We start from the raw sequence: 19,446 nt of genomic DNA, 5'->3' as shown, positions 1-19,446 counted from the left end.
AGAAGTCAATGATCTAATGTCATGGTACTAATAATGCTAATAAACTTATAATGTTCACAGATGCTCGCTATTCAACCTGGCTAAGCTTGAGCTATTTTGCAAAGATGAAGAATGGGCAAAAATCTGTATCTAGATGCACACGGCTGGTAGAGACATACTCCAAAAGCAGTGGCGAACAGTGTCTCTACTAAGGATTGACATAGGGGGGCTGAATACTTTTGATCACACTTTTCAGATTTTTATTCAATTACATTTTGGAAACCATAAATAATTTTAATTGCAGTTCACAATTGTCTGCTACTTTGTGTTGGTCTACCACTTTAAATCTCAATAAAACACATTTACTGCTCTATCGATGAACGTCTATTTTCTGGTCCATTTTCATACAGAAAGTGCACCAGATTATAAAGCGCATTATGCAACACTAGTAAGGAACAGGGGTGTCACCATGCCACTGGGTGGTGATGGGGTAGGTTAACTAAGGTAAGTAAAGTTAGGCTAAGTAAACAAATTCGTAAAAAATATATATTTTAAAGTCAAACGAGTGCTGGATGTTAATCTATACAGATTTCTCTCCTGAAAACTGTTTATTTGGGTAAGTAAAGCGCTTCAGTATATTTACTGTAAGTTTAGATTTCCAGATTTCCACTAAAACTGCAGTAGTATCTAACCGCTAGTGCTAGCTGTGCCGCCGACAGCGCTAAACTGAGGAACCCACGTAGCTTGTTTTAACACGATAAACGCGCAGACTACAGTCCAATATACTCACCTCTGAATGGAGAAAGAGCTAGCGCTTAGCGCGACAGTGGCTAATTGTAGTGCTGCTGCAGCAGTGCTAGCCGGGGTAAGCAGCAGGCTCCATACAGTCTGATGATACTAAAACTCTTGTATAACGCTGCATTTTACAACCTGACTGGTAAAATTTATATATAAGGCACCCTGGCTTATAAGGCATACTGACGATTTTTGGGAAAATTAAAGGATTTAAAATGTACCTTATGCGAAAATTCGGTAAGTTTGTGGTTGTTGGGTAACAAATGCAAAAAAAAAATGCAAGGGGTAAGAATACTGTTGCAAGCCACTGTATAGAAAGCTAAAAGGTAGGATAAGGTCCACGGGCCGTACAATACCCAGGTCTGTTTTGTGGACAAACTGGGACAGAATCAAAGAGTCATGTTTGAAAATCTTATTAAAAGCTTAAAAGACAGTAAAGACAAATATATAGCTATGCTCATTTATTGACAGAACAGAAAAGAACCCGATTTGGGTAACATGTAATAATACTTGAGCAGACGCACTGGCCTGGCAACTAAATATTAGTTACATCTCAATCATTTCACTTAGGAAATCGCTATAAAACACAGCAAGCATTAATGTAAGACATCAATGTGTCAGTACATATACACTGATATGGTATCTGAACATCGTATAAAAATAGATTTCTCCTATAGGTGAACACTGTACAAATACAAATCACATTAATAAAAGGCATTATCATTTTTCATTATCATTAAATACAATGACGAGTGCAAGACAATGGGATGCAATGTTCAATGGGAGAATGGAAATCTACCTGGAACACATTACCAAAAATCCCTAATAGAAAAGCTTATACATTCAGCTTAATGTTTTTAGAAAGAGTGCGGATGCTATATCAAAGACTGAATAATGTTAGAAATATGAGTATGAATATTAAAGCAGCTAATGTATAACATCAATGTATAAAATCATGATCTAAATTACTAAACTTTGCAGTGATATAAGAAAATTAATAGCTAAAATCCAGAGAAATGCCAGTGCATGAAATCAGCTGTGACATTTAAGACACAGCATATTCTCTGATATGGCATGTGCCTTCAAGTACTTTACTTAAAACAAGTTCACAAAACACTGAATATCATCATATAATAAATATGTAACAGGCAAAGCATATACACTGATATGGCTATTGCCCTCAGTTATATGATCACTGTGGTAATTATGTACACATGCATGAAGACATTGTTTGAAATCCAGTGAACAAATGCTGAACTCTTATTCTGTTACTATTGTAGGTACATTGCGTTTTCAAGACAACTTGCAGTAGCTTCGGAGTTTACAGTGATCAGAGACGAATGTGATCTGAAGATTGCTCATATAGTGTAGCTGTATATAAAAGTGAAGGATAGGCCACTTCAGATTAGCTGATGTAGCCTTCGGATAGCTGGTAGACTTGCTACACAGCCATAAAGGAGAAGAGGACGGACAAGCTGGTGACCAGAAGCAGCGTGACTGAAGACAAAGCTGTAGAAAGAGAAACAAACAAAAGAAAAAACATACAAAATCGTCATTCAAGCTAAATCATTACTTCAGACACACTATATGGCTATATGATGGTTTGTAGACATTCAATAACGTATTTGTCTTTTGTCCAGATACCTGATTTACAACCTTCTAACCAACAATAATAGGTTTCTGGACACATTGGAATATACATTTAATTTAGGAGCCCACTTCAGTTTCTGAACCAGGTTCTCTGATTTTGCTATTAATAGGTAAATGAGTAAAATTAACATTGTTGTTTTATTTTATAAACTACAGACAATATTTCAACCAAATTCCAAATGAAATATAATGAGAAATAGCTGAAATAAAAAAATGATGCAGAGCTTTTAAACCTCAAATAATGCAAAGAAAACAGTTTCATATTCATAATGTTTTAAGAATTCAGAAATCAGTATTTGGTGGAATAACCCTGGTGTTTAATCACAGTTTTCATGCATCTTGGCATGTCCAGTCTTACACACTGCTTTTGGATAACTTTATTCCACTTCTGATGCAATAATTCAAGCAGTTCAGCTTGTTTTGATGGCTTGTGATCATTCATCTTCCTCTTGATTATATTCCAGAGGTTGTCAATTTGGTAAAATCAAAGAAACTCCTCATTTTTAAGTGGTCTCTTATTTTTTTTTTTTACCAGAGCTGTATAGCGTAATATGATGAAACTGGTAGTAACATTCTTTGTTGTAATATTGCTTCTTGGCCATAAATCCTTTAACAATAGAAAGCCTGTTAATTTCCATTTTAAATGGAATTTCTAAGGATGATGCATTTATGGGATGAGCAGTGGAGCTGAATATGTGGGTTGTGCCCATTAACAATTACCCAAATCTTCTCTGCCAATCCTGAACAGCTAAATTTACTATTGCTACTGACACTTGTTTTGAGCTTCTGGTACCTCCAGGTGTGAACGTGGGCTCTCCTACAGTGGTCAGTAGGTTTCTGCTCCAAGAATCGCCATACCAAATTTGACTGATCTGGATACGAGCCGAGCAATAGGGCAGCTATTATTATTATACAGACGGGGATGTCAGAGACATTTATTTTATTCTATTTTATTTTATCCAAAATTTATCTTATTTAACAGTTACTCTTTTGGGTGTAACTGGACCATGTGAATACAATGTTGTTCCACCTCATGTACCACATTTGATGTAAATGACAATAAACTCTACTTGATTCCTTGAACAGGCCGTGAAGTGTGCATCCCAAGAAGATGACACCCCAAGAAGATCATCAAACACCAAACCAGTCAATGGCAGAATAAACTGTTTGGTATTGCCAGAGAGGATTTGAATTTGGCAAGTTTTTCATGGATGCAACCCACATACTCAGCTCTACTGCTCATCCCACAATTGCAAGTTCTTTACAAATGTGGCCAAGAAGCATTTATACAGCAAAGAAATATCAAATCTATCAAACACAAATTTCCTTACTTTTTGTTATATTTATATAATAGCTCACCTGATGCAGAGGAAGGGCACTCCATGGCCACAAGAGCATCGAGGTATTGCTGTCCGAGCCATTCCTCATAGGTCTTTTTCTCTCCAACACCAACTATGTTTACAGTCGAGTCTTTAAAGATGAGGTCTGATCCCTCGTATTTACTTGAGTCAAACATCTTGAAATCAGAGCCAGAGTTAACTCCGAAGAATTGCTGTAAAAGAGGAAACCCCCAGATGTGAACATATCACCAAAAACTTAGACTGACTACTGCCCAGACAATGGCAATGTCTTCACATACAGCAAAAAATATATATAAACAAAAAATATATAAATAAATAAAATAAACTATTGATTAAAATCTAGTCATGTAATCTAATGATTATTTGACAGTAAAGTTTGTCAAAAAGGTTGACATTAAAATATCAAACTTAAAATATAGAATGAACTGACAAATAGCAAATAACTTTCGAGGAAAAACAAAAAAAATAAAATTTTAATATAGCTTTTTAAAAACAATCTATGGAAATTATAATATGGGTTCATACTGTATGTGTGTATGCAAAGGTGTGTAGAAAAAATCTATAATTATAATAGATAAAATAGATACTAGGGTTTAAAATACTTTTGTAGAAGTTTAAGTATGAACTGAAGCTTCTTACTCCAGTAAAAGTGTAAAAGTACTGGTTTCAAAACTACTTAAAGTATAAAAGTAAAAATAATGTAAGAGAAAAAAATGCCAATAAAGACACGAGCTCAGGCCACACCACAGTGTCTAAAAGCCATAATGACTAAAATGTTATTATAAAGTGTTAATGTTGAAAAATGTGGGATACACTATAGGCTCCCTGTTTCAGCGGCATATATGTCCAATGAAAATGAATGTATTTTAGTATAATGTAAATATAATAAAGAGGAAGCTTAGTTCTCTTGAATCTCTGCATACTAGGCTACACACATCTGCTATGTTCTTGCTGGTGTGGGCGTGACGTGTGCAGGTGTGATGTATCGTGTATAAACCAATAGGAATGATATATGGTTATACTTCTCTACATCCAACCATAATCTGATTTACTCCACCTGGATAGAGAGATTTATCTGGATAGGTTTTTTTTTTTCGTATAATTGTGTAAAAATATAAGGAGTAGAAGTAAAAAGTCAGTTACGCAAATATAGCTAGATATCCAAAACTTCTACTTAAGTAAGAAAGTGTTTGTTCTTTATTACTTGACAGCTCTGTGTGTATGTGCCCATCATATTTTTTTTCTTACTGTAGAAAATTTAAATGTAAAAAGCATGTGAACAGATATTGAAAATCCAATGAAGATTTAAGGTCTGTAGGCCAGACTTTCCATAAGGTTCTCACACAACAACTCCACATCAACATACAGCAGTTTTATTTGTTTTTATGTATCGCTTAAAAGAAAATTAACTGTTTTTAGACCTGATAACAGTAGAATTAGTAGAAATAGAAGTAAATATAAAGTATAACGTATATAAGTATTAACAGTATATAACAGGACATTAACACATACCTGGGCTTTGTCCAGTAGACCAAAGATAACGTGCGGGTTGGTGTCGTTTCGTACCATTACAGCATGAGAAGGAACACGGGCCAGGTTACACTGTTTATACTGAGTGACCTCCGCACGAGACTCTTGAGAACACAGCAGCTGGAATTCCTTAGAGTTTAGATTAATGGCCCAGGGATCCAGATTATTTCCTAAAGATTAAATACATGTATTGTATAGGATCAGCATAATGTCTTGTGGAATTTAGTTATTAATGTCTTGAATTGAGGAATAATAAGTCACAACTAAAGAAGCTGCTTAAATGAATTTACCATCAGTGTTCTGGAAAACTGTAGAATGTTTCACAAAGGCAATCTCTCCTGAACCCTGAACAAGACACCTGAAACACACAGTGATCTTATTTTATTTGTGTTCATATCGTGCAGCACTATAATGAATAATATACAGTAGTGTGAAAAGTATTTACCCCCTACAGATTTCTTTGTTTTTTTGTTTTTTTTTTTAGCTTTTTTGTTATGCTGATATTTTTCTTATTAGCAAACAAACTTTAATATCAGACAAAGATAACCTGAGTAATTATAAAAAGCACTTTATAAACAATAATTTTATTTATTAAAGAATAAAAAGGCAATCCAAACCAATCTATTCCTATGTGAAAAAGTGTTTGCCCCCTAAACCTAACAACTACAATCAAGCTTTACTGACAACGAGTCTTTCACATCTCTGTGGAGGAATTTTGGTCCACTCTTCTTTGTAGAAATGTTTTAATTTAGCTACATCATGCCACAGCATCTCAATCAGACTTTGACTAGGTCACTCTAAAAGCATAATATTTTTTTTTTAAGCCATTACGAGGTGAACATGCTGGTGTGCTTTGGGTCATTGTCCTGCTGCAGAACCCAAGTATGCCTGAGCTTGAGGTCACAAACAGATGGCCAAACATTCTCCTTCAGGATTGGCTGGTACACAGCTGAATTCCTAGTTCCATCTATTACAGCAAGTTGTCCAGGCCCTGAAGCTGCAAAGCAGCCACAGACTCTCACACTGCCACCACCATGTTTTACATTTAATATTTTCGATCAGTGTCTTTCTTATTATTGAATCATTAACACTGACTTTAACTGAGGCATTTGAGACCTGCATTTCTTTAAATGTTGTTCTGGGTTCTCTGTTGTGACCTCCTGGATGAGTTGTCCATGCACTTTTGGAATAATTTAATTCGGTTGACCACTCCTGGGAAGGTTCACCAGTGTTCCATGTTTTCTCCATGTTTGTGAATAGCTCTCATTGTGGTTTACTGGAGTCCTAAAGCATTAGATATGACTTTGTAACATTTCCAGACTGATAGATGTTAATGACTTTGTTTTCATTTTTTTGTTTTTTTAGATTAGGGCATAATGTGTTGCTTTTTGAGATATTTTAGCTGCTTCATGTCAGACAGATTCTATTTAAGTGATTTCTTGATTCTACAGGTCTGTTAGTAATCAGACCTGTTTGTAGCTAGCGAAATTGAATTCAGATTTCTAAAAACTGTAATTTATCACAGGTAATTCTTTATTTAATAAATGAAATCATCATTTAAAAGTCATTTTTTATTTTTTACATTTACTAAAACAAAATAAATCTGTAAGGGGGCAAATACTTTTTTATTTTATGCCACTGTAAAACAACTAGAAAGGAAAAAGTCCCTTAAGTTACCTAAAGGCTCCATTGTAGCCATCATAGAGATCCTGGCCTTTAACACATTTGTTCTGGCCAGTGGAGGTTCCAATGCACTGTGAGCAGAGGTTACTGGGTAATCCAGGCGCGTTGGCACCCGGCACACAGCTCCCTTTGAAAAACTCTCCAGCAGCTAAAGGAAATAATTCACAAACTGACATTTACAAACATTGTAGCTGATAGCTGTTCAGCCATTGGGTGACCTTGAAATAAAACAGTGTGACAGTGGAAATGACTGCTTACTGACCCTGGGCCACTTTGCATTGCTGTGGTCTGATCAGGCCTTTCTCTATAAGGGTGGCCATAGGAATGTTCCAGCCAGCGGTCCTCTCGTAGCCTGTGTGACACGACGTCCGACCTTTCAGATCACTGAATCTCTGGATGTTTCCGTTGCTCTTCTTCACAACAGCCACCGCATAATAGATACTGCCATCATTGTCTTCTGTAAGAGAAAGAGAGGCAGCCTGGTCTGAGTTGCTGATGTTTCTGATTCTAATACAATTTAGTTAATCACACTCAACTGTCATCAATAGCATAATAAGAGCTCTAACCTGTGTAGCTTTCACCAGCAGCAGGTACTAAGCCAAAGCTCTTCCCTGCTGTATAGATGTATCCTCCATCAAAATTGACAGCATCCGCCTCTTTATTCTGAACAAGTATAAAAAAATTAATAAAAATGCATTAGAGGACAATAATGAATAAAACATGTGACACTGTGTACAGAGAACACTGAAATAGTGTAAAATTAGCATATTTGGCTTTCAGCTGTTCACCTGTATTTTCTTCATGCAGTCATCCACAGATTTTCCAAAAACACATCTGATGGAGGGAGTCAGTCCCTTCTTTTGGAAAGCTACGGCCATGTCCGCGCACTTCTGCTGTTCTCCCTGAGACAGCACACACCACTGCAGATACTGAGGCACGTCTAAAAAAAACAAACACACAGGTGGAACATCAGTTTCGGCTTTTACTTACAAGTAACACATGGTGCAGTGTTGTCTGGATATGCAGTAAATTGTGCCTACTTAAAGAACCATTAAGGATTATATTTTCTGTAGTAACTCATAACATAATCAGGATGTATCATCAGATATTAGGGAAACATGTTGAGTTTGAGCAGCCAGTATTTTCCTATTTGACCTGCGCAGTACTTCACGGAAATCTGTGTGGGTTTTATCTTCTGAATCTTGCTACTGCCATTCCCCCAGTCCCTTTTCACACCCCGAGTTGCCAGGTGTGTGGCAGCCATGGAAACGGATGAGCTGGCTATTTTTCTCCTGAACAGGTAATCGCTGTGCTTCAGTAAGGTTGCTAACTATAGCTAGGTAATTTACAACCACCACTAGCATATTAGAGACATTAGAGGCATTTTAGACATTGAAGTGTATATATTCATTGATCAGCTACAGAGAAAGACTTCTTGTTGCTTGTCTCTGTGTGTCAATCTGGCAACCCGCGTGAGCTTGGCATCTGGGGAGAAGTAAGTGAGGCAGAAAACTCAATCCAGTGTTTGGAAGCTGGACTGTAGCCATTTCACATACTCACTCTCATTTATTACTGATTCCTCATTTTAAAATAATAAAGTTAATATAAACGTCATATCACGTGCTGTAAGGCAATACATTAATTCAGTATTACAAATCAGTCAGATGTAATAATACTTATTATCAGTAGCGTGTAGATAGAAGCAGGGATACTAACCCGCGGGAGAGCAATCCATAGCTTTTAATATGTTATAGTATCGCTGACCCATCCACTGAATGTAGTCTTCACTTCCAGCAGGGATGAACTTTGTTGAGCTGTCACTAAACAACAGGTTTTCTCCATGAAAAACCACCGAGGAGAAAAGATTAAAGCCAGACTTTTGCTAAAGGGAAAGAAAACACAAATCCACTCACTCAGTAAGTAGATTTCACTAGAAATACATTTGTTTAGTTATGTGTCTGAAATCTGTCTTCATCATTGGTAACTAAGATTCTAAACAGTTCTGTATGCAATGGAAGGATTTGATTTAAAGCAGCATTATAGAGACTAGTTGAGAGATTATGGAGCCCAAACCTATTTCCCTTTTTGTAGCCCTAACGCTTGTTTTAGAGTGAAACCCTTTCCCTCAGAACAGAGTTACAAAGTTAAGGGGTGAAATCCTAATCCTCCCCTAAAGGACTGGGACAACCCTTAAAGCACCCGATACAGATATAAAGGTTAGCAGTGGAGCACTCAGTAACCTAGTTCAGTAACCTAGCTGCTGGTTAACCAGTTTAAGTGCATAGTATGTCTTCAGAAAGGGGCAGGCAGGGCAGCAATTAATTGTTATTGTCCATTCCTTAATTCCTCTGTGATGAGGAGCTGAAATGAGCTTTTATTAACTTTTATTTTCTTATATTTTTCCATTCCACCTTAAATGCTGCAGCTTCTGCAGTCTGTTGCACCATTTAAACTAGCTACAGTTTCCACTGTGAGGAACATAGTAAGGAAATGGAAGACCACAGGGACAGTTCTTATTAAGCCCAGAAGTGGCAGGCCAAGAAAGATATCAGAAAGGCAGAGAAGAAGAATGGTGAGAACAGTCAAGGACAATCCACAGACCACCTCCAAAGAGCTGCAGCATCATTTTGCTGCAGATGGTGTCACTGTGCATCGGACAACAATACAGCGCACTTTGCACGTTGCAAAAGCACACCTCAGGCGACTCTGTTTGTGGCGTGCTTGCAGAAATGGCTTCTTTCGCATCACTCTCCCATACAGCTCCTCCTTGTGCAAAGTGCGCTGTATTGTTGACCGATGCACAGTGACACCCTCTGCAGCAACATGATGCTGTTGAATAATCTTTGTTTTTAGATCATTTGAGAGTTGTTTTGATGAGCCCATGATGCCACTCTTCAGAGGAGATTCAAATAGGAGAACAACTTGCAATTTGCCACCTTAAATACCTTTTCTCATGATTGGATGCACCTGGCTATGAAGTTCAATGCTCAATGAGGTTACCAAACCAATTTTGTGCTTCAGTAAGTCAGTAAAAATAGTTAGGAGTTTTCAAATCAATAAAATGATAAGGGTGCCCATACTTTTGCACCGGTCAAATTTTGGTTTAATGCATATTGCACATTTTCTGTTAGTACAATAAACCTCATTTCAAATCCTGAAATAATTCCTTACCATTCCCTCCCTGAGCATGGTGTACACCGTAGAGCCATCAATGTCTTTACGGACCACAATGCCTCTCGACGGCACTCTGGCAAGATTACAAGATCTGTAATCTGAGACAGCCCTGCGAGTTCCATCTGGACAAAGCAGATCATAGTCTGCAGAGCGGAGACCCTGGGCCCACTGCTCCCCTTCACCTGTAAAAAAACAAGGTTTTCTTGTTAGATCTATGTCTTTTCAGGTTCTTCTGCTTTCAGAGGTTAATATGGCTCATTCCAAATCATTCCAAAGAAACTGTGCTTACCATCAGTGTTTTCACCAACAGTGGTGTGTTTAACAAAGGCTACGTCTCCTGCATTTTCCACAAGGCACCTGTGAAGACCAAAAAAAACAAAAAAGGCTAGACTATGACTAACACAGACTATCAAAGATTAAAATGCTACAGTGCTAGATAAGTATACATAATTAATTAATTCATTAATCACTGTATCTACTGATTTTTTGACAATCATTTACAGGTCACTCTGTCGTCATGATTGCTTATCTCTCAACGGTTAAATTATCTCCAGATTTGTACCATCCTGTAGCTGCCTGCATTAGTTTTAGAAGCTTGCTGCTGGTCTACAACAAAAAGAAAAAGGGACCACCCTCTCTACCCTCTCTGATGATAGTGGTCAAAACTGATGCATGCAGAGATTATTTAGAGTTTCAAGACATTTTTTTGGATGTAGGCATTTCTCTGCCCTAGCACCACCAATGTACAGAAACAAAGAGTCGCTTTCTATTTTTCTATTATATCTCTTTCAAGAGCACCTACATTAGCACTAATCTATCAGTTATTACTAAATGATTGTGATTGAAGTCATGGAATAGCAGGATAAAAAATATGATCCTAAACTGTTTCCTCATGGGATGGCTTAAAAACACCCACACCTGTCTACATTGTGAGGCTGCTCATGGAAACTGGATTTGAGTTTTCAGAGTTTGGGACTTTTCATTCCAGGCATTTTTGTGTTGGTATTTAACATTTCTCAATACAATATAAATGCAAATAGAAAGCATTACCACACTATGATAAGCTAAAAATGTTCAAACTTTAGAAAGTAAATCATTAAACAGAATGTTAAGAATGTAAATAAAGCAGTCCCCCTCGCCGCTTAATTGACAATCCTGCACCTTTGTTCAGTGTTAAAACTGGACTGAGAGAGGCTAGCTCTGCTATGTGTCTGTACGAGTACCAGATAATTAATGTTACAGAATAATAGAAGATGCGACAGGTGATGTCTCACTCCTGATATGTTATGTGTGTCATGGATATTGGGTTGATTCAGGTGAGAGAATAAGGTGTTTTTTACACTATAAGGTGCATTATCAATGAACGTTTAATTTTTTTGGTCAATTATTATTATTTTTTTTTTTTACATAAAGCACACCAGATGCATTATGCGAAAATAGTAAGGAAAAGGGGTGTCGTCGTGGTCCAGGTTCCGCCACTGGGTGGTGGTGGTGGGGTAACTAAACTAAAGCTAAGCTAAGTAAACAAAACTGTAAACAAAACTGCTAGTGCATCAGCATTAGCGGCTAACCGCTAGCTGTGGCTAGAGCTAGTAAATGCCACCCGACAGTACCCGAGTGTTCCAGTAAGTCAGGGTGATATTAGCTAGTAATTTGTCCAACGTAGCTTGTTTTAATACGGTAAACACGCAGGCTACAGGCTACTTGCGAAAAAAAGGTAGTAAAATAAATTATGTGAGCAGATCTATGCATGAAATATCTATGCTATATTTAGTTTTTGTGTGTGTGTGTAGCTATGTGGCAGTGTGGCTGGATCCCAAAATCACCCCTGGCCAGTACCATATAAATTTCAGCTGTTTTTGAAATTTACTTATACTGAATAGGAAATTTTGTAAACAGTAAATTTAAACCATTACAATGTAAACTTGCATAAACCTTTTTTTTTATCTAATTTTTTTCCCATTTGCTCAGAATTTTATCTATCACTAGTGATGCCCCAACACCAGGAGGGTGAAGACTAGCACATGCCTCTTCTGATACATGGGAAGTTAGCCACCGTCTCTTTTCCAAACTGCTGTTGATGCAGCATTACTGAGTAGCACTCGGGGGAAAGCACAGTGACTCGGTTCTGATACATCAGCTCACAGACGCCCTGTGCTGTGGACATCACCCTTTGAAGAGATGTGGAGAAAGAGGGGCATCTACCCACACAGAGAGACCAAGGCCAATTGTGCTCTCTCAGGGCTCCGGTAGCTGATGGTAAGCTACATGAACAGGATTCGAACCGGCGATCTTCTGTTCATAGTGGCAGCGCTTAGCCCGCTGGACCACTCGAAGCCCATTAAAAATTAAATGAATTAGAAATGAAATATTGTGTTTAAAGATGAGAAAAACAGGATTACCGGAAAGCTCCATTATATGCGTAGTATTTCTCGTTAACGCTGGCCTCACACTTATGGCTTCCAGAACCATCTCCTGCACAGAGCTGGCACAGGGACGATGGCTCATTCACGGCTCCAGGAACACAGCTAGCGTTGAAGAAATCTGCAACCCCTAGAAATCCACACACAAACACAGACAAGCACACAGTTGTTTTCTCTTATTCACCACAAACCTAACATCCACAGTAACAGAGATTTACAGATTTGGTGACAATATTACTCCACCTTCTGTTACTTTACAGCCCATAACAGACATCTTTCCGCTGTCAATCAAATAACCCACGGGCATGTTCCAGCCAACTGTGCGACCGAGGCCTGTGTGGCATGACTTCTTGCCCTTCAGGGTGTTGATGTTAATGCCTGTATTGTTCTTTTTCACCACAGCAACTGCATAGTAAGTTGTTCCTTCTTCCCCTACAAGACAAAAACAGTTCACTGCTGTTATGAGAGGGTGAACATCTGGGTGAACACTGAACGATGAACACAATATCCAAAGATAAGAGAGTTTTACACCAAGCAAATCACAACCGCAGATTAAACCCCTGTTATCTCAACTAATACTTCTTCGGTCACGTCGGCCCCAGTCAATCTCTACTGGCAGCCCTTCAAAACCCGAGCACAGATAGATATAATGTCTTTGCAGTCACATGACCCTGGAACCTGTGAGTCACAATGAGGTTTATTTAAAGGAATAATGAAAATAAAAAGCCTTACCATCAGAACTGGACTCTCCTGCTGCTATTTTAAAGGAAGCTTGCTTTCCAATTTCATAGATGTCTTTGGCACTGGTAGAAAACGCATCAGCTTCATTTTTCTAGAAACAAAACACAGACTTTTTCAAAGCTCTCTAAGCATTAATAAGTAAATGTGTCATTTGACATTTAAACATTTTATTCATTTATTTATACTTTTCTCGTGTGATTTACAGAATTACGCAATTGAATAATGATAAGGTAAGCAATTTATCTCAGCAGTAAGTATTAACACATACATTTTAAAAATAGCATTAAATAAATAAATACAGATTCTACTGACAGAGGTCAGATTTACAGTTGACATACAGCACCTAGTTAGTAGTATGTAACCAGTCCTACTAGAGTTCACAGAGAAGTCAGCAACCAAACTGTATTTCCTTTTTTTTTTTTTTTTATAAATGTATTTCTTTTTTGTTCCCCATTTTCTCACCAACATTTACATGACCAATTACCCAGTCCACTCATTAGGTCTCCCCCTATGATGCCCCAACACCAGGAAGGTGTTTGCTTGTGTTTTTAGTCTCACATATGTCTATATATGTGACCTTGTTGTATTTTATATTTTGTGTCTATCTCATACTTATATTATGTATCATTTCATTTGGTTGTACTATTATCGCTTTGTTTTTTTTTTTTTGCAGTAACCTTTGGGAGGAAGTATTGACAATAGAACTACTTGACTTATTGTTTACATATTTATGTTTATTTTTGGCTTAGTAAAGTTTAAGTACTCTCAGTTTACTCTAAATTCCATTACGTTCATAGAGTTCTATTTCACTTTAAGGCATGGGAAAAAGATAATTAAATCATGGGGATAAGATATGAAGGCCTAGGAACAACTTATATGGCAGGGATTTAATTATCTTGTTCCCACACCTTATTACATTGTGACCACTCACACAAATTTCAATGAAATTCAATGTAAAAAGAGTTTATTTCTGAGATTTTTTGACAAATTATATTGGTCCATTCATCAAAAAACTTCACACTGTGAAACAAACATTTAAAATTATGTAGCAAACAAGACAAACAAAAATGAAGATATTTGTTTTTCAGCAAAGATATTTTTCAGCAATGCCCATTCAGGCAGATTTATTCACACTCTTCTTTTATTTATTTCAGCTGTGTGAATTCTCTAATATATTGATATAAAAATAACTGTTAGAGAATTTATTTAAATTTTTCTCTTGATTTAAATTTTGCTTCCTGAATTTCCTTTAAAATTTGATTCTCTCTGTATAATAAATTCCCTTACTTTAACTAAAGCATCTAATCTAAGCTGAGGCATTAGCTAGGTAGATATATCAAATGGACTACAAATCCCTCAGTTAAAATATTCATTCATTCATACTTTTACTCCAGGCAATTTTACACATAGCTATTTGAGGACAATTTCATTACATTGTAGTAGGGCTGAACGATTTTGGAAAATAATCTAATTGCAATTTTTTATCTATAAATTGCGATTGCGATTTAAAATGCGATTTTTTAATGTCTTCTCAAGTATTTTTCAAAAAACAGAAGCAATAAATCAATTTATTTAATAATAAACAATGTCAGATTTATTTAAAGCACAGATAACAATAAAGCAAACAAATCTATGCTTTTCCTTTTCACCATTTTTTTTATAGAAAAATAAATATATAAATAGCTTTTCCTTTTCACCATTTTTTCTTATAGAAAAAATAGATATAAAAAAATTAAACTTACTGCTCTCCAGCTAGTAACATCATAAAAAAATAAAGTGCAAAAAACATAAAGAGAATCTGCTTTAACCAACTCGTTATTTTCTGTATTTGAAGATGCAGCACTGGTCGTTGGCATTTTAGCCTTGCAAATACCACACAAGGCTTTGTGATGTGTTTTTTTTGGGCGTTTTCACACCTGTAGTTCATTTCTCTGGTCTGAATCAGTTAATGAGTTTGTTTACTTGGAGCGCTTTCTCACTCTGTTCGGTCTGGTTTCACATAGGCATAAATGTAAACGCACCAAAATGCGCATCAATAAACCACGCAAGCAGCCTGTGTCCTCTGATTGGTCAGAGCTGTCTGACACGGGAGTACGTTAAATATAAATATACGGAAAAGTAAATACAGCGAGAAGATTTTGTGTTTCTACGTGCAGCGCAGATTTATACATAATAAACAGAGTCACGCGGCTGTGAGCGGTGAATACAGCGCAGACGGCGCGAGCATGGAGACAGTGTTTGTTCACAGCTGTGGTAATTAACGTTATCCACCTCCTCTAGCTGGTCTCAGTTCGGTTCTTTTGATCCGCACCCGAGTGCGATTACTGTTTTCACACCTGCTCAATCGAACCGCACTAAAGTTACAAACGGACCAGAGTTCGATTTAACCAGACCAAACAGTGCTGGTGTGAAAGTGCGCTGTGTTGACTTCACTTCTCCACCTCCCTGCCTCCTGCTCGGGTTTGCTCCGCTCGTCCTCGGCTCGGCTCGCTCCCAAGTCACGTGACCAGTCAAATCGCAGCCTGTGCTGTTAGAGAATCTCATTTTAAAATATCGCGAGATAATCGTACATTGTAGTTATCAAATATGTTAAGTAACTAAGTACAAATACTTTGTTACCTTCCGTTAATAGAATTGTTGGTTATCTATACTTTACTGGAGTAATTATTTTTCAGGTGACTTTTTACTTGTACTCAATACAATTAAAATATAGCCTCGTTACTCTTGTTTAGTTTCAGCTAGTTTTCATTCCGGCTTCTCACAGTTAAAAAAACCCTATCCAGATAAATCTCTCCATCCAGATAGAGTGAATTTGATTGTGGTTGGATGAGAAGTATAAACATATACTGTTCCATATACTATTGGTTTATACACAATCCATGCACGTCACGCTGCACTCCAGCAAGAACATAGCAGACATATGTAGTCTAGTATGAAGATGGTCCGTGCAGAGAATCAGGAGATGTGCATTAAACTAATTTAATAATGGTCATTTTCAATAGGTATATATGCAGCTGAAACAGGGAGCCTAGTGCATCCCAAATTCTTAACACTAAAATTTTAATATAACAAATTAGTCATTATGTTTTTTAAGGGGGAGTGTAGCTCACTATAGGCTTCTCTGGTGTGGCCTAAGTTTTTTGTCCTTATTTTTACTTAAGTAAAAAGCTTGAGTTGATACTTTAACTTCTACACAAGTATTTTAAACCCTAGTATCCACACTTCTAAATAAAGTAATGAATGTGAATACTTTTAACACTGGTAGTTTTCATCATTTGGTTATTTTTGGCTAAATGATGTTGATACGTACCGTGAGTTTCTGTGCGCACTCTGCTACAGAGGCTGCCCGGCTGCACTGCACTGTTGGCCGGATTGCAGCGCTGCTGAAGGCCTGAGACATGGCCGAACACTTGGCCTCTTCCTGAGTGGAAATTGTGCACCATCTTAAGGTGCTGAGTCCAGACACTACACACACACACACACACACAGACAAGCATCGGGGGAATTTTAATTTCAGCTGTAGAAGGTTATTGTAGAGTAACATGCTGTAGTTTCGCCTAATTCTGACTCTTTGCACATTCTATCGTACTGTCAAAATACAGCTCTGAAAAAAATTAAGAGACCACTTCAGTTTCTGAATCAGTTTCTCTGATTTTGCTATTCATAGGAATATGTTTGAGTAAAATGAACATTGCTGTTTTTTTCTATAAACTACGGACAACATTTCTCCTAAATTCCAAATAAAAATATTGCCATTTATAGTATTTATTTGCAGAAAATAAGAAATAGATGAAATAACCAAAATGATGCAGAGCTTTCAGACCTCAAATAATACAAAGAAAATAAGTTCATATTCATAAAGTTTTAAGAGTTCAGAAATCAATATTTGGTGGAATAACCCTGGTTTTTAATCACAGTTTTCATGCATCTTGGCGTGTTCTCCTCCACCAGTCAGACACACTGCTTTTGGATATTTATGCCAATCCTGGTGCAAAAATCCAAACAGTTTAGCTTGGTTTGATGGCTTGTGATCATCCATCTTCCTCTTGATTTTATTTCAGAGGTTTTCTTATTTTTTTCCAGAGCTATATGTTAAAATAATTAGAGATGTGTAAAGTACTAGAGACTAGAGACATGTTTTTGTACTTAAGTATTTAAGCAAGTAGTTTATTGTAAAATGTACCACTGAAGTACTGAAAGTAAAAATACAGTACTGTGATTTGTAGTTTTTACAGAAAGAGTAACGTTACTTGTGCAGCACAAAAAAATGTATCAAAGTAAAAGTATTAAAGTCTTAAGATATGTACTAAAGTAACAGTTAAGTGGAGTATTCGAAAATAATACTCCAGTAGATACAGCATTTTACTTCTACTTAACCCTCCTACTATCCTCACATTTACTAACACACTTTATTTTCTGGGTCAACATGATCAATTTAAAATCTAAAGAAAATTATTATATTTACATTTAAATAAAAATGTTAGCAAAATGTAGCCAGTTATTTTATTTACAGTTTATTTGATGAATTATCAGTGGTTCTGGCATTTGTATAATGCTATATTGGTATTATAAGTATTGTGTTGTGTTGTGAGGTTAGGGCCTAAAGTGAAGGAACATTTAGAGAAAGAATATGAGTGTCATGATGACCTCAACATTATTACCACGCAAATATGTTTAGAATATTGATACTTCTTATGTTTTATGCATATAAATGTTTACAATTTTATTTGTTACTTATTGTCTTCTTAAAATAAAATAAAAAAGACAATAAATATGAATCACAAAACTAATGTCAACCATTTGTTCAGAGACTATAAACATTAAATGAGTCAAATTGACTCGAAATAATACATTATTAAGCTAAAACAAATAAAAAAATTGTCTCACCGCTGTGTTCGAGCACGAGGAGCAAGCCGAGGGAAATCCAGGCGAGCATGGCTGCCATGTGAAGCCCCAGTTACAACCTTCCGCCTTATTTATAATCCTCACACCTTTCTGCTGACTCTCACAGAACAAAGTACAGCAAAATCCTCCCAGACCACGGTTCAAATACTGTATACAACCTATAGCCTGAACTACTTACCTCTCTCTTACCTTTACTAACCACACAACTCTGAAATCACAGAGCTACCTGATTCACTGTAGACTACACCTATACTGGCACGTCCAAAAAACTGGCGGGAGTGGAGCTCCCACGCACACACACACACACACACACACACACACACACACACACACACACACACACACACACACACACACAGGAGGTATTCATTCCTCACACACTCTCCAGCTCAGAGTCACACAGAGGAGACAGTGAAGGAAAAAACATCTCCATTAACTCTGACTGGAACAGAATCCAAAACTGAACCCTCTAGACAGGAAAATCCCCAACTCTAAACTGACCCTTACAGTGATAACTGACCTTAAACTGAACTTTAATATTGAAAAATCCACTTCATTCACCTCAAAGAGTTAATCCAACACTGTCCTGCTAAAAAATCCAGCTCAAGACCAGCTTTTACTAAATGGTCCAAACTGGTCTTTAATGGTGCCATCTGCAAATGTGCCAGCTTGTGTTCTGGGTACTTTCATAAAAAAAGGTTTGGTTGGTGTGCCGGCTGCCTAAAAATGGTGTTGGTTTGTGTGCCGGCTGCCTAAAAATGTGCCAGTTGGTGTGCTGACTCCTTTAAGATGTGCCGGTTGCTATAGGATGTGTTGGTTGGTGTGCTGACTGCTTTAAGATGTGTTGGTTAATGTGCCGGCTGCTTTAGGATGTGCCAGTTGGTGTGCCTGCGGCTTTAAGATGTACAGGCTGGTGTGCCGGCTGCTTTAAGATGTGCAGGCTGATGTATCGGCTGGTTCAGGATGTGTTGGTTGATGTGCCGGCTGCTTTAGAATGTGCCAGTTGATGTGCTGACTCCTTTAAGATGTGCCGGCTGCTTCAGAAGGTGTTGGTTGGTGTGCCGGCTGCTTAAAAATGTGCCAGTTGGTGTACTGACCCCTTTAAGATGTGCCGGTTGCTATAGGATGTGTTGGTTGGTGTGCTGACTGCTTTAAGATGTGTTAGTTAATGTGCTGGCTGCTTTAGGATGTGCCAGTTGGTGTGC

The 19,446-nt window shown here is 37.3% G+C and overlaps 1 protein-coding gene across 1 annotated transcript; it reads right to left on the bottom strand.

Annotated features, from left to right (window-relative positions):
* Positions 1 to 1,220: 1,220 nt before the first annotated feature.
* Positions 1,221 to 18,444, bottom strand: meltf (melanotransferrin). Its single transcript, XM_007248254.4, has 16 exons — positions 18,224 to 18,444; positions 16,647 to 16,801; positions 13,328 to 13,427; positions 12,839 to 13,027; positions 12,575 to 12,725; positions 10,462 to 10,529; positions 10,170 to 10,354; positions 8,715 to 8,880; positions 7,787 to 7,938; positions 7,565 to 7,661; positions 7,261 to 7,455; positions 6,993 to 7,146; positions 5,606 to 5,673; positions 5,298 to 5,485; positions 3,784 to 3,976; positions 1,221 to 2,283 (listed from the first exon to the last, which is right to left on the bottom strand). Exons 1-16 carry the CDS (start codon positions 18,279 to 18,281, stop codon positions 2,216 to 2,218), a joined length of 2,187 nt encoding a protein of 728 aa, XP_007248316.2. The 5' UTR covers positions 18,282 to 18,444; the 3' UTR covers positions 1,221 to 2,215.
* Between the last annotated feature and the right edge of the window lie 1,002 nt (positions 18,445 to 19,446).

The sequence above is a fragment of the Astyanax mexicanus genome, chromosome 5 (genome assembly GCF_023375975.1).
Source record: "Astyanax mexicanus isolate ESR-SI-001 chromosome 5, AstMex3_surface, whole genome shotgun sequence".
Taxonomy (NCBI): domain Eukaryota; kingdom Metazoa; phylum Chordata; class Actinopteri; order Characiformes; family Acestrorhamphidae; genus Astyanax; species Astyanax mexicanus.
This window is presented reverse-complemented; position numbering and strand designations above follow the sequence as displayed.